The sequence below is a fragment of the Hyla sarda genome, unplaced genomic scaffold, assembly GCF_029499605.1.
Source record: "Hyla sarda isolate aHylSar1 unplaced genomic scaffold, aHylSar1.hap1 scaffold_737, whole genome shotgun sequence".
Taxonomy (NCBI): Eukaryota; Metazoa; Chordata; class Amphibia; order Anura; family Hylidae; genus Hyla; species Hyla sarda.
The window spans coordinates 70,452-93,805 of NW_026610759.1; the positions used below are offsets into that span (position 1 = coordinate 70,452).

The following is a 23,354-nucleotide window of genomic DNA, read 5'->3' on the forward strand; positions in this document are numbered from 1 at the left end:
TAATAGTGATATATACGCTGTGATGTAGAGATATAATAGTGATATATACGCTGTGATGTAGGGATATAATAGTGATATATACGCTGTGATGTATGGATATAATAGTGATATATACGCTGTGATGTAGGGATATAATAGTGATATATACGCTGTGATGTAGGGATATAATAGTGATATATACGCTGTGATGTATGGATATAATAGTGATATATACGCTGTGATGTATGGATATAATAGTGATATATACGCTGTGATGTATGGATATAATAGTGATATATACGCTGTGATGTAGAGATATAATAGTGATATATACGCTGTGATGTAGGGATATAATAGTGATATATACGCTGTGATGTAGGGATATAATAGTGATATATACGCTGTGATGTAGGGATATAATAGTGATATACGCTGTGATGTAGGGATATAATTGTAATAGTAATATACTACAACTCCTATCATCCCCTGACAGGTACAAACTACAACTCCTATCATCCCCTGACAGCTACAAACTACAACTCCTATCATGTCCTGACAGCTACAAACTACAACTCCTATCATGTCCTGACAGCTACAAACTACAACTCCTATCATCCCCTGACAGCTACAAACTACAACTCCTATCATGTCCTGACAGCTACAAACTACAACTCCTATCATGTCCTGACAGCTACAAACTACAACTATACAATTATATTACAAGAGTTGTGGAGATCCCCTTTAAGCCATCATGTAACTACAACTCCCATCATCCCTTGACTGCTGTGCAAAACTACCCCTCCCTACCTGCCCCGCACTATGGTCCTCCCATAGAGATACATGGGGGAGGGGGGGTCACACAAGCAATGATCCGCTGTGGGGGGAGGGGGGTCCCTGGGGTCAGATTCTGGGGATAAGTTCTCATATTCCAAAGTTCCCCTTTTATAATCGAACCTGCCAGATCCCACAAAAACACAAACCTCATCCTGTACATGATGTCATTTATGTATCTATCACCTATAGTTCCCTAAAAAATAACTCCTCCCCTCCCTCACTCTGCTGACTCACTGCTCTGGGAGAGCGATCCTGGCAGCTCTGCTCTGTAACCCTTTCCTCCCTGGTTTTATGCTGTATACCAGTGTTTCCCAACCAGGGTGCCTCCAGGTGTTGCAAAACTACAACTCCCAGCATGCCCGGACAGCCTTTGGCAACACCTGGAGGCACCCTGATTGGGAAACACTGGTGTACACACACAATGATTATTGGAGATTGCCTGTACTCTACCACCAGAGACAATATGGTGAGTGTATAACTTACATCTTCCTATGACATTTGTGTGTATCATCCTTGGCCAGTCCTGTAATGCTGGGACTTGTAGTTATAGAACAGTTGGACGTACAGTGTTTGGATAACTCTCTTTTTACAGCACTGCTGCCTTCAGCTTTGGGTCTACAGCTTTAGCAAAACTACAACTCCCAGCATGCCCGGATATCCTTTGACTGTCCAGGCATGCTTGGAGTTGTAGTTTTGCAACAGCTGGAGGCACATGATTGGTAAAGCTCTGTGTTACAGCAGTGTTGCTGCGGCTGTGTTCCTCCTGCAGCCTTGTCCATCAACCATCTTGTGTCCATGACCCTTGGACACGCTCCTGCTGCGGTGAGACTCATCAGTGTCCCAGGAGGTATGGGGACCCCTAGTGGTGGCATTTTCAAAAGCAGTTTTCTTTAAAGGGGTACTCCACTGGAAAAAAAAAATGTAATCAACTGGTGCCAGAAAGTTTAACAGATTTGTAAATTAATTTTATTTAAAAATCTTAATCCTTCCAGTACTTATCAGCTGCTATATGCTCCACGGGAAGTTTCTTTTTGATTTTCCTTACAGTCTGACCACAGTGCTCTCTGCTGACACCTCTGTCCATAGTAGGAGCTCTGGACAGTTCCTAAAATGGACAGATTGTGTCAGCAGAGAGCACTGTGGTCAGACAGAAAGGAAATTCAAAAAGAACTTCCTGTGGATTATACAGCAGCTGATAAGTACTGGAAGGATTAGATTGTTTAATAGAAGTCATTTATAAATCTCTTTAACTTTCTGGCACCAGTTGATTTAATAAAATGTGAATTAAAAAAAAATAATTATATTCGAAAAACTATTGTTTTGCCAACATGTACAACATACAAAAAGTTTTTATATCTGACGCCGCCCATTTAACCCATTTGGCCATATTTTGGGATTTGCCATGGAATGTTACATGACCCCCGCACACCCGTCCTCTATTTTTTTGTTTTTGCACATTCGTTTTTTTCCCTCCTCCCTTTATAAAAATCTTAAAGCTTTCAATGTTGCACTTACAAACCTAAACAGTGGGGGTGAAAAGTTTGGGCCCCCCAGGTATAAATTCGTATTAATGTCCATAAAGAAGCCAAGAAAAGATGGGAAATCTCCAAAAGGATCAAATTACAGATTAGACCTTCTTATAATATGTCACCAAAAATTACATTTTATTTCCATCATTTACACTTTCATAATAACAGAAAACAAAAAAATGGCATCTGCAAAAGTTTGTGCCCCCTGCAGAGTTAATATCTTGTACGGCCCCCTTTGGTAAGTATCACAGCTTGTAAACGCTTTTTGTAGCAGCCAAGAGTCTTTCAGTTCTTGTTTGAGGTATCTTTGCCCATTCTTCCTTACAAAAGTCTTCCAGTTCTTTGAGATTTCTGGGCTGTCTGTCACGCACTGCTCTTTTAAGGTCTATCCATAGATTTTCAATGATGTTGAGGTCAGGAGATTGGGAAGGCCATGGCAGAACCTTCAGTTTACGCCTCTTGATGTAATCCCCCGTGGATTTCGAGGTGGGTTTAGGATCATTATCCATGTGTAGAAGCCATCCTCTCTTTAACTTCAGCTTTTTCACAGATGGCATCAAGTTAGCATCCTAAATTTGCTGTAATCTTATTGAATCCATTTTTCCTTCTACTCGTGAGATGTTCCCTGTGCCACTGGCTGCAATACAACCCCAAAGCATGATTGATCCACCCCCATGCTTAACAGTTGGACAGAGGTTCTTTTCATTAAATTCTGTTCCCCTTCTTCTCCAAACGTACCTTTGCTCATTCCGGACAAAAAGTTCAATTTTAACCTCATCGGTCCACAGAACTTGTTTCCAAAATGCATCAGGCTTGTCTATATGTTCATTTGCAAAGTTCAAACGCTGATTTTTGTGGTGAGGACGTAGAAGAGGTTTTCTTCTGATGACTCTTCCATGAAGACCATATTTGTACAAGTATCTCTTTATAGTGGAATAGTGAACCACAACTCCAGTGTCTGACAGATCTTTCTGGAGGGATTGTGCAGCCAAACGTGGGTTTGGAATTGTTTTTCCTCACAATCCTGCGAGCTGTTCTGTCTGATATTTTTCTTGGTCTTCCCGATCTTGCTTTAACTTCCACTGTTCCTGATGACTGCCATTTCTTATTTACATTCCGAACAGAGGATATTGACATCTGAAAACGTTTTGCTATCTTCTTATAGCCTTCTCCAGCTTTGTGAGCATCAACTATCTTCAGTTTCTGGACAACTGCTTAGAAGGACCCGTGGTGCTGATTGTTGGGGCAAGGTCAGATGAGTCTGGGCATTTATGAGATGACATCACGTGGTCTTCCCAGATGATAGAGAACAATCCATGACACTGGCAGGTCTCAGCTTTATAAAGGGGGCAGTGCATGCTATAAATTCTGCAGGGTGCCCAAACTTTTGCAGACGCCATTTTTTTGTTTTCTGTTATTATGAAAGTGTAAATGATGGAAATAAAATGTAACTTTTGGTGACATATTATAAGAATGTCTAATCTGTAATTTGATGCCTTTTGGAGATTTTTCCATCTTTCTTTGGCTTCTTTATGCACATTAATACACATTTATACCTGGGGGCCCAAACTTTTCATCCCCCACTGTAGGTGCTGTCTCTGTGGTGCAGTCTCTCTCTATAACAGATGCTGTCTCTGTGGTGCAGTCTCTCTCTCTATAACAGATGCTGTCTCTGTGGTGCAGTCTCTCTCTCTATAACAGATGCTGTCTCTGTGGTGCAGTCCCTCTCTATAACAGGTGCTGTCTCTGTGGTGCAGTCTCTCTATAACAGATGGTGTCTCTGTGGTGCAGTCTCTCTCTATAACAAGTGCTGTCTCTGTGGTGCAGTCTCTCTCTATAACAGATGCTGTCTCTGTGGTGCAGTCTCTCTCTATAACAGGTGCTGTCTCTGTGGTGCAGTCTCTCTCTATAACAGGTTCTGTCTCTGTGGTGCAGTCTCTCTATAACAGATGCTGTCTCTGTGGTGCAGTCTCTCTCTATAACGGGTGCTGTCTCTGTGGTGCAGTCTCTCTATAACGGATGCTGTCTCTGTGGTGCAGTCTCTCTCTATAACAGGCGCTGTCTCTGTGGTGCAGTCTCTCTATAACAGGCGCTGTCTCTGTGGTGCAGTCTCTCTCTATAACAGGCGCTGTCTCTGTGGTGCAGTCCCTCTCTATAACAGGTGCTGTCTCTGTGGTGCAGTCCCTCTCTATAACAGGTGCTGTCTCTGTGGTGCAGTCTCTCTCTATAACAGGTGCTGTCTCTGTGGTGCAGTCTCTCTCTATAACAGGCGCTGTCTCTGTGGTGCAGTCTCTCTATAACAGGCGCTGTCTCTGTGGTGCAGTCTCTCTCTATAACAGGTGCTGTCTCTGTGGTGCAGTCCCTCTCTATAACAGGTGCTGTCTCTGTGGTGCAGTCTCTCTCTATAACAGATGCTGTCTCTGTGGTGCAGTCTCTCTCTATAACAGGTGCTGTCTCTGTGGTGCAGTCTCTCTATAACAAGTGCTGTCTCTGTGGTGCAGTCTCTCTCTATAACAGGTGCTGTCTCTGTGGTGCAGTCTCTCTCTATAACAGGTGCTGTCTCTGTGGTGCAGTCTCTCTCTATAACAGGTGCTGTCTCTGTGGTGCAGTCTCTCTCTATAACAGGTGCTGTCTCTGTGGTGCAGTCTCTCTCTATAACAGGTGCTGTCTCTGTGGTGCAGTCTCTCTCTATAACAGGTGCTGTCTCTGTGGTGCAGTCTCTCTCTATAACAGGCGCTGTCTCTGTGGTGCAGTCTCTCTATAACAGGCGCTGTCTCTGTGGTGCAGTCTCTCTCTATAACAGGTGCTTTCTCTGTGGTGCAGTCTCTCTCTATAACAGGTGCTGTCTCTGTGGTGCAGTCCCTCTCTATAACAGGCGCTGTCTCTGTGGTGCAGTCTCTCTCTATAACAGGTGCTGTCTCTGTGGTGCAGTCCCTCTCTATAACAAGTGCTGTCTCTGTGGTGCAGTCTCTCTCTATAACAGGTGGTGTCTCTGTGGTGCAGTCTCTCTCTATAACAGGTGGTGTCTCTGTGGTGCAGTCTCTCTCTATAACAGGTGCTGTCTCTGTGGTGCAGTCTCTCTCTATAACAGGTGCTGTCTCTGTGGTGCAGTCCCTCTCTATAACAGGCGCTGTCTCTGTGGTGCAGTCTCTCTATAACAGGCGCTGTCTCTGTGGTGCAGTCTCTCTCTATAACAGGTGCTGTCTCTGTGGTGCAGTCCCTCTCTATAACAGGCGCTGTCTCTGTGGTGCAGTCTCTCTCTATAACAGGTGCTGTCTCTGTGGTGCAGTCTCTCTCTATAACAGGTGCTGTCTCTGTGGTGCAGTCCCTCTCTATAACAGGCGCTGTCTCTCTCTATAACAGGTGCTGTCTCTGTGGTGCAGTCCCTCTCTATAACAAGTGCTGTCTCTGTGGTGCAGTCTCTCTCTATAACAGGTGGTGTCTCTGTGGTGCAGTCTCTCTCTATGACAGGTGCTGTCTCTGTGGTGCAGTCCCTCTCTATAACAGGTGCTGTCTCTGTGGTGCAGTCTCTCTCTATAACAGGTGCTGTCTCTGTGGTGCAGTCTCTCTCTATAACAGGTGCTGTCTCTGTGGTGCAGTCTCTCTCTATAACAGGTGCTGTCTCTGTGGTGCAGTCCCTCTCTATAACAGGTGCTGTCTCTGTGGTGCAGTCTCTCTCTATGACAGGTGCTGTCTCTGTGGTGCAGTCTCTCTCTATGACAGGTGCTGTCTCTGTGGTGCAGTCTCTCTCTATAACAGGTGCTGTCTCTGTGGTGCAGTCCCTCTCTATAACAGGTGCTGTCTCTGTGGTGCAGTCTCTCTCTATAACAGGTGCTGTCTCTGTGGTGCAGTCTCTCTCTATAACAGGCGCTGTCTCTGTGGTGCAGTCTCTCTCTATAACAGGTACTGTCTCTGTGGTGCAGTCTCTCTATAACAGGTGCTGTCTCTGTGGTGCAGTCTCTCTCTATAACAGGCGCTGTCTCTGTGGTGCAGTCTCTCTATAACAAGTGCTGTCTCTCTCTATAACAGGTGCTGTCTCTGTGGTGCAGTCTCTCTCTATAACAGGTACTGTCTCTGTGGTGCAGTCTCTCTATAACAGGTGCTGTCTCTGTGGTGCAGTCTCTCTCTATAACAGGCGCTGTCTCTGTGGTGCAGTCTCTCTATAACAAGTGCTGTCTCTCTCTATAACAGGTGCTGTCTCTGTGGTGCAGTCTCTCTCTATAACAAGTGCTGTCTCTGTGGTGCAGTGTCTCTCTATAACAAGTGCTGTCTCTGTGGTGCAGTCTCTCTATAACAGGTGCTGTCTCTGTGGTGCAGTCTCTCTCTATAACAGGTGCTGTGTCTGTGGTGCAGTCTCTCTCTATAACAGGTGCTGTCTCTGTGGTGCAGTCTCTCTCTATAACAGGCGCTGTCTCTGTGGTGCAGTCTCTCTATAACAGGTGCTGTCTCTGTGGTGCAGTCTCTCTCTATAACAGGTGCTGTCTCTGTGGTGCAGTCTCTCTCTATAACAGGTGCTGTCTCTGTGGTGCAGTCTCTCTCTATAACAGGTGCTGTCTCTGTGGTGCAGTCTCTCTCTAACAGATGCTGTCTCTGTGGTGCAGTCTCTATAACAGGTGCTGTCTCTGTGGTGCAGTCTCTCTCTATAACAGGTGCTGTCTCTGTGGTGCAGTCTCTCTCTATAACAGGTGCTGTCTCTGTGGTGCAGTCTCTCTCTATGACAGGTGCTGTCTCTGTGGTGCAGTCTCTCTCTATGACAGGTGCTGTCTCTGTGGTGCAGTCTCTCTCTATAACAGGTGCTGTCTCTGTGGTGCAGTCCCTCTCTAAGTTCGGCATATTAAATTCTTCTACCTACCTGTGGCCTAAATCAGGTGAATAGATCTAGGGGGCGTGGCCAGGGGCGGAGCCAAAGAACCAAGGGCCCTGATGACAAAGTTCACATGGGGGAAATTTATCAAACCCGTCCAGAGGGAAAGTTGCCCACAGCAACCAATCAGATCTCTGCTTTTATTTATAAAGGGACCTGTGAAAAATGAAATTAGCGATCCGATTGGTTGCTACGGCCAAATGCTCCGCCCCTTCTCTACACAGGTTTGTATAAATCTCCGCTAGGTCCTGAGTACAAGAAATGACTGTAATGATAAAAGTAACACTGAGGTAGAGGGGGTGATGCAGGGCAGATGGAATTACCCTAGGGGCAGATGGCATTAACCCCTTGTAATCGTGACGCCAGCGCGTGGTTTATCCTCAATACCACCCGAAGGTTTAACGCTGGATCCTGGGCTAGACACGGGCAATAATGACTCCGACACCAAGTTACGGATAACGGTAGCTTTACGGTAGAGTGACAGATGGAACAGTCTATACAGTTCAGCCAGGGTCTACCAGAACATATCGGCAAGGAGACGGTCCAGCATGGCAGTGGGACTCAGGACCTCCGGCTGCAGCCACTTCTGCAGCTGCTGCAATAAGTCATAATATTGCGGCCGGGTAGGCTCAGCCGGCTTATATACCCACTGCCTTACTCACTGGGCCCGGACCCACACATTGACCCCCAGTCTGGCCAAGATCTCACCCTTGACGGAGCCATAATCAGCAGCATGGTCATCGGGCAAGTCAAAATACACCTGCTGGGATCCAGAGCGAAGACCTCAGCCCACTGGTCCCGGGGTAACCTCTCCCTCACGGCCACTCTTTCAAAGACTGCCAGGTAAGTCACAACATAATCTGCGGGGGTCATCTTTGGCATTGCCATCCGAACAGTCTTCCGGGCGTCAGGGGTGACCTGGGTTGTTGCTGTGGCTTGAAGCGCCATCACCTGCTGTAGCAGTAGCTGTTTTTTCTGCTGGTGCTTGTTGGCCTCCTGCTGTTGCTTGGTGGACTCCTGCTGTTGCTTGGTGGACTCCTGCTGTTGCTTGGTGGACTCCTGCTGTTGCTTGGTGGACTCCTGCTGTTGCTTGGTGGCCTCCTGCTGTTGCTTGGTGGACTCCTGCTGTTGCTTGGTGGACTCCTGCTGTTGCTTGGTGGACTCCTGCTGTTGCTTGGTGGCCTCCTGCTGGTGCTTGGTGGCCTCCTGCCGGTGCTTGGTGGCCTCCTGCCGGTGCTTGGTGGCCTCCTGCCGGTGCTTGGTGGCCTCCGGCCGTTGCTTGGTGGCCTCCGGCCGTTGCTTGGTGGCCTCCGGCCGTTGCTTGGTGGCCTCCGGCCGTTGCTTGGTGGCCTCCGGCTGGTGCTTGGTGGCCTCCGGCTGGTGCTTGGACGGTATAACGGCACTCAAAGATGACGTCCAGCCGGCTTGAGATAGCGACAAGACCGTGAAAGGAGCGCTGCCTTGTCTCTGCCGTTCAGCGGCTTAATGCCGACCGCTACTCCCTGCAACCGCACTGGGATGAACTGACTGCCAATGGGGGCAGTTTACTACAGCTGTGAGGTAATGGGGGCAGTTTACTACAGCTGGGAGGTAATGGGGGGCAGTTTACTACAGCTGTGAGGTAATGGGGCAGTTTACTACAGCTGTGAGATAATGGGGGGCAGTTTACTACAGCTGTGAGGTAATGGGGGGCAGTTTACTACAGTTGTGAGGTAATGGGGGCAGTTTACTACAGCTGTGAGGTAATGGGGCAGTTTACTACAGCTGTGAGGTAATGGGGGGCAGTTTACTCCTGCTGTTGCTTGGTGGCCTCCTGCCGTTGCTTGGTGGACTCCGGCTGTTGCTTGGTGGACTCCGGCTGTTGCTTGGTGGACTCCGGCTGTTGCTTGGTGGACTCCGGCTGTTGCTTGGTGGACTCCGGCTGTTGCTTGGTGGACTCCGGCTGGTGCTTGGTGGCCTCCGGCTGGTGCTTGGTGGCCTCCGGCTGGTGCTTGGTGGCCTCCGGCTGTTGCTTGGTGGACTCCTGCTGGAGCCTGTTGGTCTCTCGCTATTGCAAGTTGGCCTCCATCCTGAGTGCTTTTATAACCGCCTCCATTTTGGCGACACTTGTCGGCAGGAATGTTGCCCCTAGCAACCACTCCAACAGGTTATCCCAGGCTCAGTTCTTAGCAAACAGCGTGCTGCAACTCCAACGCTGACCTCACTGCACTGCCCGCATCCTCCACCAAATGTGATGACTCGTTTCGTCAGGCTCCTCTTCTTAAATGTTCCATAAGCTGTAACAACAACAACACTTCCGCATAAAACACAGGGAGCGTTCACACAATAATTCACAAGGAATTTATTCGAGTAATTCCTCTTGAAATCTCCGCTCCAAATGAAGGCTCATCTCCTCTGCCCATTGACTTTATTGTTTCTGTCCTGTTCGCACTGCTGGAAATTCCGACACTGAATTCTCTTCTTGACTGAAGAAGTAGCAAGTATTTTACCAGATGGAAACTGCAGCCTGGAAAGTTTCCATTCCAGATATAGAATAGAGTTAGTGCAGCTCAATCAATATTCTAACCCGAGGTTAACTGGTCTGAAAACCATAAAGACCAAATAGTTCTCAGAAAATATCATATAACCAGTCGTCAAGGGGGGAGGAACAGGAGAAAAGGGGGCGACAGTTATCAATATACAGTAGTAGTGATAAGAAAAAGAAAAAATGGTAATAAAAAGCCTGAAAGGGTAAAAGAAATGAAATCATCTTATACATTTATTACATTTTAATAATACAATCAATAACGGAGCAGGGCCCGTGCTCAGGTATTAAAAATATAAATATATACAATAAAATGACCTAAAAAATTATACTAAAAATTGCCAGCGATCTCCAGAGAATAAATAGTCTATAGCAGCAAAGACCTGACAGATTCCAGAAGTTTCTATGGGCATTGAGGTAGCGTTATAGCAGCACCTTATTGTATGGTCTTGTAGTTAGAGTTAGAGTAATAAACTAATTATTTCAAGATGTCGGTCAAATGGAGCAAATGGTGTTAAATAACTGCAGAATAATTACAAGGAATCGGAAGAAATGTCATTCATCAAAGTGTTGGGAGGAGAAGCTTGGAAGATGCCGGTGATTGTGTCCGCAATGTAACAGGATTGGAATAGACGCCGATACAGATAATGATAGGATTGATCATTTACCTTGTACGCAGCCGAGTGTCCCTGAAAACGGCAGATTCCAGAGAGCAATGGCGGTAAATGTCCGGTGACGGGTCGTCCCTGAAAACGGCAGATTCCAGAGAGCAATGGCGGTAAATGTCCGGTGATGGGTCGTCCCTGAAAACGGCAGATTTCAGAGAGCAATGGCGGTAAATGTACGGTGACGGGTCGTCCCTGAAAACGGCAGATTCCAGAGAGCAATGGCGGTAAATGTCCGGTGACGGGTCGTCCCTGGCATGTGGATACCTTGATGTGGAAGTGCGCTTCTCCTGCACTCGCTTTCGGTATAACAATAACCGGCTTTAGATATTTGTGCGGATACTTGGCACGGATCGGCAGCCGGCCTATATATATATATATATATATATCTTGGCTACTGAAGAATGCGACACTTGTTGTGAAACGCGTTTAGCCCTTTGTATTTTACTACTGCCATATCCATCCCATCGCCTAATAGCCACTATACCAGCCGATCCAGTCTTGACAGCGCTGCAGCACCCCGGTTTGAGGACCACTGTAAATCGTGCGCAATTCACACTGCACGTGGACGCCGACTCACCTCTGCTGAAACTCCCCTATAGGCCGGCTGCCGATCAGCGCCAAGCAGAGCGATCTTTTCTTTCTCACCGCACAAAAGCCGGTTATTGTTATACCAAAAGCGAGTGCAGGAGAAGCGCACTTCCACATCAAGGTATCCACATGCCAGGGACGACCCATCACCGGACATTTACCGCCATTGCTCTCTGGAATCTGCCGTTTTCAGGGACGACCCATCACCGGACATTTACCACCATTGCTCTCTGGAATCTGCCGTTTTCAGGGACGACCCGTCACCGGACATTTACCGCCATTGCTCTCTGGAATCTGCCGTTTTCAGGGACGACCCGTCACCGGACATTTACCGCCATTGCTCTCTGGAATCTGCCGTTTTCAGGGACACTCGGCTGCGTACAAGGTAAATGATCAATCCTATCATTATCTGTATCGGCGTCTATTCCAATCCTGTTACATTGCGGACACAATCACCGGCATCTTCCAAGCTTCTCCTCCCAACACTTTGATGAATGACATTTCTTCCGATTCCTTGTAATTATTCTGCAGTTATTTAACACCATTTGCTCCATTTGACCGACATCTTGAAATAATTTGTTTATTACTCTAACTCTAACTACAAGACCATACAATAAGGTGCTGCTATAACGCTACCTCAATGCCCATAGAAACTTCTGGAATCTGTCAGGTCTTTGCTGCTATAGACTATTTATTCTCTGGAGATCGCTGGTAATTTTTAGTATCATTTTTTAGGTCATTTTATTGTATATATTTATATTTTTAATACCTGAGCACGGGCCCTGCTCCGTTATTGATTGTATTATTAAAATGTAATAAATGTATAAGATGATTTCATTTCTTTTACCCTTTCAGGCTTTTTATTACCATTTTTTCTTATCACTACTACTGTATATTGATAACTGTCGCCCCCTTTTCTCCTGTTCCTCCCCCCTTGAGGACTGGTTATATGATATTTTATTATTATATCATATTTTCTGCCTACTTTCCATTCCAACCTTGCCGGTCAGCTTGTTTTCTAGGCTATGACATGTACCTAGGACCACGAGATTGTGCCCCCTCCATAGGGCGGACATGGGTATTCCACGACACATGCGACAAACTGGGATCAGTGATGGTCGGGCACACGGTGACCACCACTTGTACAGCAGCAGTTTGCTCCATTGGGGGATCATGTGTTGGTGCTTGTTGGGCGGCCAAACCTCCTCCTCAGCAGGAGTAGATACTTGGGATCCATGACAGGTGACTCCAAAGACCATTCTTCTTGGACGACTTGTTCTTTTGATGCTCGATGGCAGGAGACCAAATGGATCTGACTCCCAATCTTCAGAGGGGAAATAGGTGAAGGGGATTTGCGTAGGATTCTAGGGCCTGGTGACGGCTGCTGCCCATCCCCCTCCCTGGCTCTGTACAGGGGTGTATTGTACAATCTCCCCGCTCTCTAGGGAGTGTAGAGGTGGAGGGAGGTAGTCTCTCTTCACCGCTCTCCTGTTAACCAGAAGAGTGCCTCCATGGTGGCAGTCTATCAATGTGCCATACCCCTTGACTCTGTCAAACTTGATGACTGTGGCTCTCTGCCGCTCTAGGGGTGGCTCTCCCTCCCGAGGATGTTCTTGCCTTCTTATATATAAGTCCTCCAGGCCCTTAGTGTCCTGTTGCTGTGCTTGGCGCACTTCATACGGCATTACTTTAGGGCCATACTCCTTTCTCCTCTGCGCCCGCATTTCTTCAACTATGGCGGCCACTGTGGCCTCTCATTTGGCCCTCTCGGCCTGGGCTACTGGAACTAGAGGATGGGACTTCCCTGGCAAGGGTAGAAGATGGTCCCTCATGTATTGGATAAGTGCTGGCTCATCACCAAATAGCCACCGAGACAGCGATGGTGACCTTGGACATAGTGGGGGCTGCTGGACCTGGGGCGCAGGCTCTGGACTGGGGGAAGATGGAGGGGTAGAGAATACGGCCTCGATCGGGGTACTCAGTTCCAACCCCTCCATAGGGATCTCCGTCCAGGATCCCAGGTCAGGTGGTGGGGAGACAGCCTCACCGGTGACAATCCTCGCGACGATGCGGGTGTTCCGCCCGCTGGAGTTGCAGGCCAATCTCCATCATCCTTAGGCAGCAGATGGGTGTCTTCGGCCCTGATGGAGAATCTTTGCAGATGTTCCACCAACTCCTGGAACATCTGCGCTGCGGCTGCAGCAACTTGCCAGGCCTCCGGCGCCATCTCGGGACTCTCCAACCTCTTGTGCTGCTGTGCCTCCGCCATCATTTTGCCCTCACCAGGAACTTCCACAAGACTGAAGAGGTCTGGCTCTGCTTCTTATACTGGTCTCCAACAAAATGGCCACTGACCGGAACTTCATCATCAGCAGGTCCTGGGACCGGAAGTGACTTTGCGGTGCGTCCTCTTCTTCTGCCCCCCCCCCCCCCCCCCCGGCAACAAGGGGCGGACCTTTCAAGTTCCACTTAGGGCTAGGAGATGCAATTTGGCTTCCACACCCAGGGGCGGGACACTGGCTTTGGTGGGATCCTTTTGTGCACTTTTCTTCCCACAGATTAACCCTTTCAGGTATGGCGGTAGACATCTTGACACATAACATTGCTTTGGCATGAATCTTGCACATAGTATTCACGACTTCAGCACTGTTCACAATTTCAGGCAATAAACTTTTCTTCACCTCTATTTCACAAACGCCTCAGGTAAAACACTTTTCACTGTCAAAGTCGCGTACACTTTCTAGCGCAAATTTTATTTGCATCGACATGCGATTCTCTGACAATACTGGACACAGATCAGACTGGGGGAGGACTTTAGGCGTAAGGCGCACACACCTGTATCCTGTTCGTGGGAAACCAAAAGTTGTGGTAGAGGGGGTGATGCAGGGCAGATGGAATTACCCTAGGGGCAGATGGCATTAACCCCTTGTATTCATGACGCCAGCGCGTGATTTATCCTTAATACCACCCGAAGGTATAACGCTGGATCCTTGGCTAGACACGGGGGCAATAATGACTCCGACGCCAAGTTACAGATAGCGGTAGCTTTACGGAGTGACAGATGGAACAGTCTATACAGTTCAGCCAGGGCCCACGGAGGTGACCAGTGACTTCAGAGACTGCTTGCTGGGACTTGTAGTAGATTTGACCAATTTTAGTGCAGGTCACTGTGACTTGACAATAGATGACAGTGACGGACAAGGCTGTGGTTGTAGATTACTTGTAGAATTGTGTCTGCTGGACGGACTTGAGGCTCCTATGGACTCCAGACACTCTAGGACTAGACTGCAACTCCGCAGAAAGAGACAGAAGAGACTCCTCCCAGGGCTTTTATAGGGGAGACTCTGGTGGGGTCCCATAGGTCACCCTTAAGTCACATGGTCACTGATACCTCCTGGGTAACAATCACATGGGGTAGAAAGGTACAGGGGCAGAACTCCCATATTGGGCCACCATTGTGCTTATGGACTGTTAATTATTATCTTTAGTTATTTAGTGCACTTAGGTGTTTCCGGACGACAGGTGTATTGACGTCACAGAGAGCGGCAGGTATAACGGCACTCAAAGATGACGTCCAGCCGGCTTGAGAAAGCGACAAGACCGTGAAAGGAGCGCTGCCTCGTCTCTGCCGCTCAGCGGCTTAATGCCGACCGCTACTCCCTGCAACCGCACTGGGATGAACTGACTGCCAATGGGGGCAGTTTACTACAGCTGTGAGGTAATGGGGGCAGTTTACTACAGCTGTGAGGTAATGGGGCAGTTTACTACAGCTGTGAGGTAATGGGGCAGTTTACTACAGCTGTGAGGTAATGGGGCAGTTTACTACAGCTGTGAGGTAATGGGGCAGTTTACTACAGCTGTGAGGTAATGGGGCAGTTTACTACAGCTGTGAGATAATGGGGGCAGTTTACTACAGCTGTGAGGTAATGGGGGGCAGTTTACTACAGCTGTGAGGTAATGGGGGGCAGTTTACTACAGCTGTGAGGTAATGGGGGGCAGTTTACTACAGCTGTGAGGTAATGGGGGCAGTTTACTACAGCTGTGAGGTAATGGGGGGCAGTTTACTACAGCTGTGAGGTAATAGGGCAGTTTACTACAGCTGTGAGGTAATAGGGCAGTTTACTACAGCTGTGAGGTAATAGGGCAGTTTACTACAGCTGTGAGGTAATAGGGCAGTTTACTACAGCTGTGAGGTAATGGGGCAGTTTACTACAGCTGTGAGGTAATGGGGCAGTTTACTACAGCTGTGAGGTAATGGGGCAGTTTACTACAGCTGTGAGATAATGGGGGGCAGTTTACTACAGCTGTGAGGTAATGGGGCAGTTTACTACAGCTGTGAGGTAATGGGGCAGTTTACTACAGCTGTGAGGTAATGGGGCAGTTTACTACAGCTGTGAGGTAATGGGGCAGTTTACTACAGCTGTGAGGTAATGGGGCAGTTTACTACAGCTGTGAGGTAATGGGGCAGTTTACTACAGCTGTGAGGTAATGGGGGGCAGTTTACTACAGCTGTGAGGTAATGGGGCAGTTTACTACAGCTGTGAGGTAATGGGGCAGTTTACTACAGCTGTGAGGTAATGGGGGGCAGTTTACTACAGCTGTGAGGTAATGGGGGGCAGTTTACTACAGCTGTGAGGTAATGGGGGGCAGTTTACTACAGCTGTGAGGTAATGGGGGGCAGTTTACTACAGCTGTGAGGTAATGGGGCAGTTTACTACAGCTGTGAGGTAATGGGGGGCAGTTTACTACACTGATGTCTCCTCTCCTTTATCTTCCTGTTACAACTCTTGGGGGTCATTGGTCATGTGATTACAAAATATAAAAGAAAACCCATAAAACCTAAGACACATTACACTAAGCTGAATAAAAAAACACAAAAAACCAACTGGGAGAAAAAGCACCAATTCAGCGCAGACTGCCTTCCTGAAGAACCTTTGCCTATTTACACCAACAATTCACCAAAAGTGAAGAAAAACTCCACAAACAACGGGCGCTGCCGGTCGCATGTTTTACATTCAATCACCGTTATTAAATAAAACCGTAAAAACACCATAAAAATGCCGCATGTTTTCATAAATTCTTTTCCAGGACATCGGTATTGTGAATCATACAGAAATGTTCAGATGACCGGTCCGGCACATGGACGCATCCGCCATCACAGCCGGCCCAGAATAACCTTGTAAAGATAGGGTTAATACCAACTAGCTGCATGAGACAGACTGAAGCCGCCTCCACAAGACGGAGCGCCGGGCGCAATCCTATCATTATGTCAGGTGTTTTATAGTCGCACAATAAGCAGCTGTAAAGTTTTAGTAGTTTACAAGGTGTGGAGTTACTTCCATTTCTGCCGATTACTGCAAAATGCCAGGCCGGCACTTTTTACCAATAAAAATCCAATGATAGGGTATCTGGTGTCCTAGAATGGGGCCAAACCCATGGACTGTGTATAAAAGAGAGGTGTCCTTCCCTTCAGAAGCACTCACCCAGCCTGCACTGCACTCAGCCTCCTCTGTCCTCTCCAACCATGGCCCTCCAGTCCAGCCGCAGCAGCTACAAGAACTTCAGCTCTTCTTCTCTGCCGAGGAGCGGGGGACGGAGCGCCATCAGCTCCGCAAGAAGCCACAGCGGCTCCAGGATGCAGTCCCACTACAGCAGGAGCGCCTACAACGCTGGAGGAAGCAGGAACATCTCTGTAGCCAGCTGTAATACTGGGATGGGTGGATATGGTGGTGGGATGGGGGGATATGGTGGTGGGATGGGTGGCGGGTATCGGTCCGGGCTCGGTGGTGCCGGAATTTCATGTGCAGGCTTTCCTTCTGGGGGACTTGGGAACATCACAAATGTAACCATCAACCAGAGTCTCTTGACCCCCCTGAACCTGGAGATCGATCCAAACATCCAGAAAGTGCGAGCGGAAGAGAAGGAACAGATTAAGACCCTGAACAACAAGTTCGCTTCCTTCATTGACAAGGTATGTGCCATGTGACACGAAAGACACCTATCTTACCATTTACTGTATGTACCATGTGACACATACACATGGGAGACACTTACCTGTCTTACCATTCACTATATGTACCATGTGACACGTACACACGGGAGACACCTGTTTTACCATTTCCTGTAGCTGCTCCTATATTGTAGAATTCTTCTCTAGAATGTCCACTTGGTCAGCACAATCCTCCATTGTCCACTTGGTCAGCACAATCCTCCATTGTCCACTTGGTCAGCACAATCCTCCATTGTCCACTTGGTCAGCACAATCCTCCATTGTCCACTTGGTCAGCACAATCCTCCATTGTCCACTTGGTCAGCACAATCCTCCATTGTCCACTTGGTCAGCACAATCCTCCATTGTCCACTTGGTCAGCACAATCCTCCATTGTCCACTTGGTCAGCACAATCCTCCATTGTCCACTTGGTCAGCACAATCCTCCATTGTCCACTTGGTCAGCACAATCCTCCATTGTCCACTTGGTCAGCACAATCCTCCATTGTCCACTTGGTCAGCACAATCCTCCATTGTCCACTTGGTCAGCACAATCCTCCATTGTCCACTTGGTCAGCACAATCCTCCATTGTCCACTTGGTCAGCACAATCCTCCATTGTCCACTTGGTCAGCACAATCTTCCATTGTCCACTTGGTCAGCACAATCTTCCATTGTCCACTTGGTCAGCACAATCCTCCATTGTCCACTTGGTCAGCACAATCCTCCATTGTCCACTTGGTCAGGACAATCTTCCATTGTCCACTTGGTCAACACAATCCTCCATTGTCCACTTGGTCAGCACAATCTTCCATTGTCCACTTGGTCAGCACAATCCTCCATTGTCCACTTGGTCAGCACAATCCTCCATTGTCCACTTGGTCAGCACAATCCTCCATTGTCCACTTGGTCAGCACAATCCTCCATTGTCCACTTGGTCAGCACAATCCTCCATTGTCCACTTGGTCAGCACAATCCTCCATTGTCCACTTGGTCAGCACAATCCTCCATTGTCCACTTGGTCAGCACAATCCTCCATTGTCCACTTGGTCAGCACAATCCTCCATTGTCCACTTGGTCAGCACAATCCTCCATTGTCCACTTGGTCAGCACAATCCTCCATTGTCCACTTGGTCAGGACAATCCTCCATTGTCCACTTGGTCAGCACAATCCTCCATTGTAGCCCAGGTCTTCTTGTTCTTCCATACAGAATTTATGTTGCTCTTCTTACGAGTGTCTTGGTCTGTAATATGGAAATCTGTCCTAACACCAGCACCATGACCACCATTCCTTCCGTTCAATCCTCTTTAATAATGTGCCAATGTTGTGTTTCCTCCTCAGATATAATGCCCATCTGTACATTGAATTTTATAGGTGAGATTTTTAGAGCAACAAAATAAGATGCTGGAGACCAAATGGGCTTTTCTGCAAGAGCAAAAAACTGCGGAGAGCCACATCGAGCCACTATTTGAGGCCTACATCACCAACCTCCGCAGGCAGCTCGACTCCTTCGTATGTGAGAAGTCTCGTCTGGAAGGAGAGAAAAGGACCCTGGAAGAATTAGTTGAAGACTTCAAGAGAAGGTAAAGACTGAGTGTTAAGATAACACAATAAACCTCCCGAAACTCCGATCCCCAGTCATGTGACACAACTTCTTCCACAGATATGAAGATGAACTGAACAAGCGTACCGAAGCAGAAAACCAATTTGTAGTACTGAAAAGGGTAAGAGACTCCCATCATCCCCCAGAGAGGAGATAGTGAGGGTTATGTTGTGTCATTGATCATTACTCCCATCATCCCCCAGAGAGGAGATAGTGAGGGTTATGTTGTGTCATTGATCATTACTCCCATCATCCCCTGGAGAGGAGATAGTGAGGTTTATGTTGTGTCATTGATCATTACTCCCATCATCCCCCAGAGAGGAGATAGTGAGGGTTATGTTGTGTCATTGATCATTACTCCCATCATCCCCCGGAGAGGAGATAGTGATGGTTATGTTGTTTCATTGATCATTACTCCCATCATCCCCTGGAGAGGAGATAGTGAGGGTTATGTTGTGTCATTGATCATTACTCCCATCATCCCCCGGAGAGGAGATAGTAATGGTTATGTTGTGTCATTGATCATTACTCCCATCATCCCCTGGAGAGGAGATAGTGATGGTTATGTTGTGTCATTGATCATTACTCCCAACATCTGCCAGAGAGGAGATAGTGAGAGTTATGTTGTGTCAGTTATCATTACTCCCATCATCCCCCAGAGAGGAGATAGTGAGGGTTATGTTGTGTCATTGATCATTACTCCCATCATCCGCCGGAGAGGAGATAGTGATGGTTATGTTGTGTCATTGATCATTACTCCCATCATCCCCTGGAGAGGAGATAGTGAGGGTTATGTTGTGTCAGTTATCATTACTCCCATCATCTCCCAGAGAGGAGATAGTGAGGGTTATGTTGTGTCAGTTATCATTACTCCCATCATCCCCTGGAGAGGAGATAGTGATGGTTATGTTGTCTCATTGATCATTACTCCCATCATCCCCTGGAGAGGAGATAGTGATGGTTATGTTGTGTCATTGATCATTACTCCCATCATCCCCTGGAGAGGAGATAGTGATGGTTATGTTGTGTCATTGATCATTACTCCCAACATCTGCCAGAGAGGAGATAGTGATGGTTATGTTGTGTCAGTTATCATTACTCCCAACATCTGCCAGAGAGGAGATAGTGATGGTTATGTTGTGTCATTGATCATTACTCCCATCATCCGCTGGAGAGGAGATAGTGAGGGTTATGTTGTGTCAGTTATCATTACTCCCATCATCCCCCAGAGAGGAGATAGTGAGGGTTATGTTGTGTCAGTTATCATTACTCCCATCATCCCCTGGAGAGGAGATAGTGAGGGTTATGTTGTGTCATTGATCATTACTCCCATCATCCCCCGGAGAGGAGATAGTGATGGTTATGTTGTGTCATTGATCATTACTCCCATCATCCCCTGGAGAGGAGATAGTGATGGTTATGTTGTGTCATTGATCATTACTCCCAACATCTGCCAGAGAGGAGATAGTGAGGGTTATGTTGTGTCAGTTATCATTACTCCCATCATCCCCCAGAGAGGAGATAGTGAGGGTTATGTTGTGTCATTGATCATTACTCCCATCATCCCCCAGAGAGGAGATAGTGAGGGTTATGTTGTGTCAGTTATCATTACTCCCATCATCCGCCGGAGAGGAGATAGTGATGGTTATGTTGTGTCATTGATCATTACTCCCATCATCCGCTGGAGAGGAGATAGTGAGGGTTATGTTGTGTCAGTTATCATTACTCCCATCATCCCCCAGAGAGGAGATAGTGAGGGTTATGTTGTGTCATTGATCATTCCTCCCATCATCCGCCGGAGAGGAGATAGTGAGGGTTATGTTGTGTCATTGATCATTACTCCCATCATCCCCCAGAGAGGAGATAGTGAGGGTTATGTTGTGTCATTGATCATTACTCCCATCATCCCCCAGAGAGGAGATAGTGAGGGTTATGTTGTGTCATTGATCATTACTCCCATCATGCGCCGGAGAGGAGATAGTGAGGGTTATGTTGTGTCATTGATCATTACTCCCATCATCCGCTGGAGAGGAGATAGTGAGGGTTATGTTGTGTCAGTTATCATTACTCCCATCATCCCCCAGAGAGGAGATAGTGAGGGTTATGTTGTGTCATTGATCATTACTCCCATCATGCGCCGGAGAGGAGATAGTGAGGGTTATGTTGTTGTGTCATTTATTTCTTATCTGATTCTACATGTTTCCAGGATGTTGACGCCGCATTTATGAGCAAGACCGATCTCCAGTCAAAGGTTGATTCCCTGACCGACGAGATCAACTTCACCAGAGCCATTTATGAGATGGTAAGTTGTGACCTGTGCGCTCCATCGTGGAGACCCCACATACCAAATCCTATGGGACCCAAAATGGGACACAGCTCAATAGGTTTTATTCTGAAGCCTCCTATGAGATTGGGATCTGCAGAAGGAAATCTGTTGTATATAGAGGTCCTGCCCTAGAGTATATGGAGGCCCTGCCCTAGAATATCTGATCTCCTCCTCAGATGGATCCCAGAGATCTTGAAATGCCTTGTTCTAATAAAGTCCTATAACATAAATCGAGCCTAACCATATAAAGAACTTTTCTGGCAAATGACGCACAGTCGGTCACCTCTGAGGGAGCTGAAGCTGCATTAGTCTCCATAGATCCACCTTGTAGTTTACTAGGATTCCCTCATCCTCGGACATTATCACTTGTTGGATTTTACCCTATTGGCTCTCGTCATAGGAAGGCCCATCCCTTTAGACAATTTTTCACTACAATTTTGTGTGGTTGGTCAGAGCTATGTACAGTAGGACCCCTTGGAACGCCACCTTGTAGTGACCAACAGACCTTTATCTAGAGCAGGTTCCTGTCAGGTCCATCATCCATCTTCTTAGATCACCCCTGGAGAAGACAAGATTTCAAGTCGTAGCTAAAAAGTTTTCACTGTATATTGTTGCAGTTTTAAATGTTTCTTTGTTTTTCTCCAAAATTCTATAGGAAATATGTCAACTTGAAACTCAGATCTCTAACACCTCAGTTATTGTGTCCATGGACAACAGCCGAGACCTAGATATGGAATGCATCATTTCTGATGTCAAGGCCCAATATGAAGAGATTGCCAAGAACAGCCGCGCTGAGGCCGAGTCCTGGTATCAATCCAAGGTAAGAGCGGGCGGAAGAAACGTCCATCTATGGGATGAACAACACACCAAACGGGAGCCCATCCACTGACTATAATAGACATCTTTCTTTTCTTCCCCAGTATGAAGAGCTGCAGAACGCGGCAGGGAAGCATGGCGATGATCTCAGGAACATCAAAAATGAAATCGCAGATCTCAATAGACTTATTAACAGGCTCAGAGGAGAGATCGAAAACGCCAAAGCTCAGGTAACTGAATTTGACCCCGCCCACACACCAACAAAAACTTACATGGAGCTGCATTCAGGTCTACAGCATATTATTACATTCGGTAATGGATATCTGGATGATTGAGGAATTTGGTCACGACTGAGTATAAATGTTACAGAAAATACTGCACTGGAATAATAATAATGGCACAAAATTGTTCTAGAAAGCGATGTGACCATTTTACAATAACTCTCTCATTCATGTTTTAAGAAAGCCAAACTAGAGGCCGCCATAGCCGAGGCTGAGGAACGCGGGGAGCTGGCTGTCAAGGATGCCAAAGAGAAGCTGGCCAGTCTTGAGGACGCTCTACAGAAGGCCAAACAGGACATGGCTCGCCAACTGAGAGAATACCAAGAGCTGATGAACGTTAAACTGGCCCTGGACCTGGAGATTGCCACCTACCGCAAACTGCTGGAGGGAGAAGAGAACTGGTGAGCAGATAATAGAACAAAGCTCCGGTTACACTTACTGTAGTTGTCCATCGATCATCAGGAGACATCTTCAGAATCACATAGTCCTAACATTACTGGAGGGCAACTATTACTTTCATACACCACACCAATCAAAATGTATCTCCTCATTCTTTAACCTCTCTTGGAAACTTGTTGTAGCTTAAAGGGCAACATTAGAAAGTTATTTAATGGAAAGGTTTTATTATGGTCATGGGGTCAGATGTGGAGGTCATTAAACACACTTGTTTCTTTGGCAGGATCTCTGGAGAGTGTGCTGGCCCTGTTCAGATTTGTGAGTATCATCATGGCCGCCCAATGCCTATCATATCTTTTTTGCCATTCCATGTATATTGTGTAAAACCTCTGCCTTTTCTTGATACAGCTGTTGTCACATCCACCGGGTCAAGCTCTGCCGGCGGCCTGCATGGAGGAACCAGCTCTGGTGGTGTCAGCGGAGGGATGAGCTCTGGTGGTGTCAGCGGGGGGATGACCTCTGGCGGAGGAATGAGCTCCGGCAGTGTCAGTGGAGGAATGAGCGGCGGCCGCTTCAGTGGTGGAGCCAGTTCTTCCACCGGCACTAGAAGTTACGGCTCCGGGTCAGGATTCACCTCTGGAAGCAGCTCAACTGTGACCACAACTAGAACCTCCACCACATCTTCCAGAAAAATGTAATTCTACATTGTCTCTAAATGATTGAATAAAAGAGCATATCTGAATGGTGTCTACTGGATTCGTGGTAAAGACTGGGAGTGGGTGACTGTGTTGATCTTAAAGTTATCGATGTATCATCACTGTGTAAGATAGGAAATTCCCATAGGGGTCTCTGTATGAACACATGTGTATTATGTACAAAGATAATATTAATAATCACATAATAATCCAGACTGGGCACCAACTCCCTGGAGATTCCCCCCATACAGATCAGGCACAG

At 47.3% G+C, this 23,354-nt stretch overlaps 1 protein-coding gene across 3 annotated transcripts; it reads left to right on the forward strand.

The window, feature by feature from the left end:
* Window positions 1–1,219: 1,219 nt before the first annotated feature.
* LOC130344854 (keratin, type II cytoskeletal cochleal-like) lies at window positions 1,220–23,128 on the forward strand. Of its 3 annotated transcripts, XM_056554472.1 has the most exons (10): window positions 13,859–14,704; window positions 15,812–16,957; window positions 18,350–18,558; window positions 18,639–18,699; window positions 20,785–20,880; window positions 21,560–21,724; window positions 21,825–21,950; window positions 22,182–22,402; window positions 22,681–22,715; window positions 22,806–23,128. In XM_056554472.1, the coding sequence occupies exons 2-10, from the start codon at window positions 16,511–16,513 to the stop codon at window positions 23,093–23,095; spliced, it is 1,650 nt and encodes a 549-aa protein (XP_056410447.1). In that variant the 5' UTR covers window positions 13,859–14,704; window positions 15,812–16,510; the 3' UTR covers window positions 23,096–23,128. The 3 variants fall into 3 exon arrangements, with proteins under 3 accessions (XP_056410449.1, XP_056410448.1, XP_056410447.1); XM_056554474.1 differs by lacking the exons at window positions 13,859–14,704; window positions 15,812–16,957 and adding an exon at window positions 1,220–1,279; XM_056554473.1 differs by lacking the exons at window positions 13,859–14,704; window positions 15,812–16,957 and adding an exon at window positions 7,300–7,430.
* The last annotated feature ends 226 nt before the right edge of the window (window positions 23,129–23,354 follow it).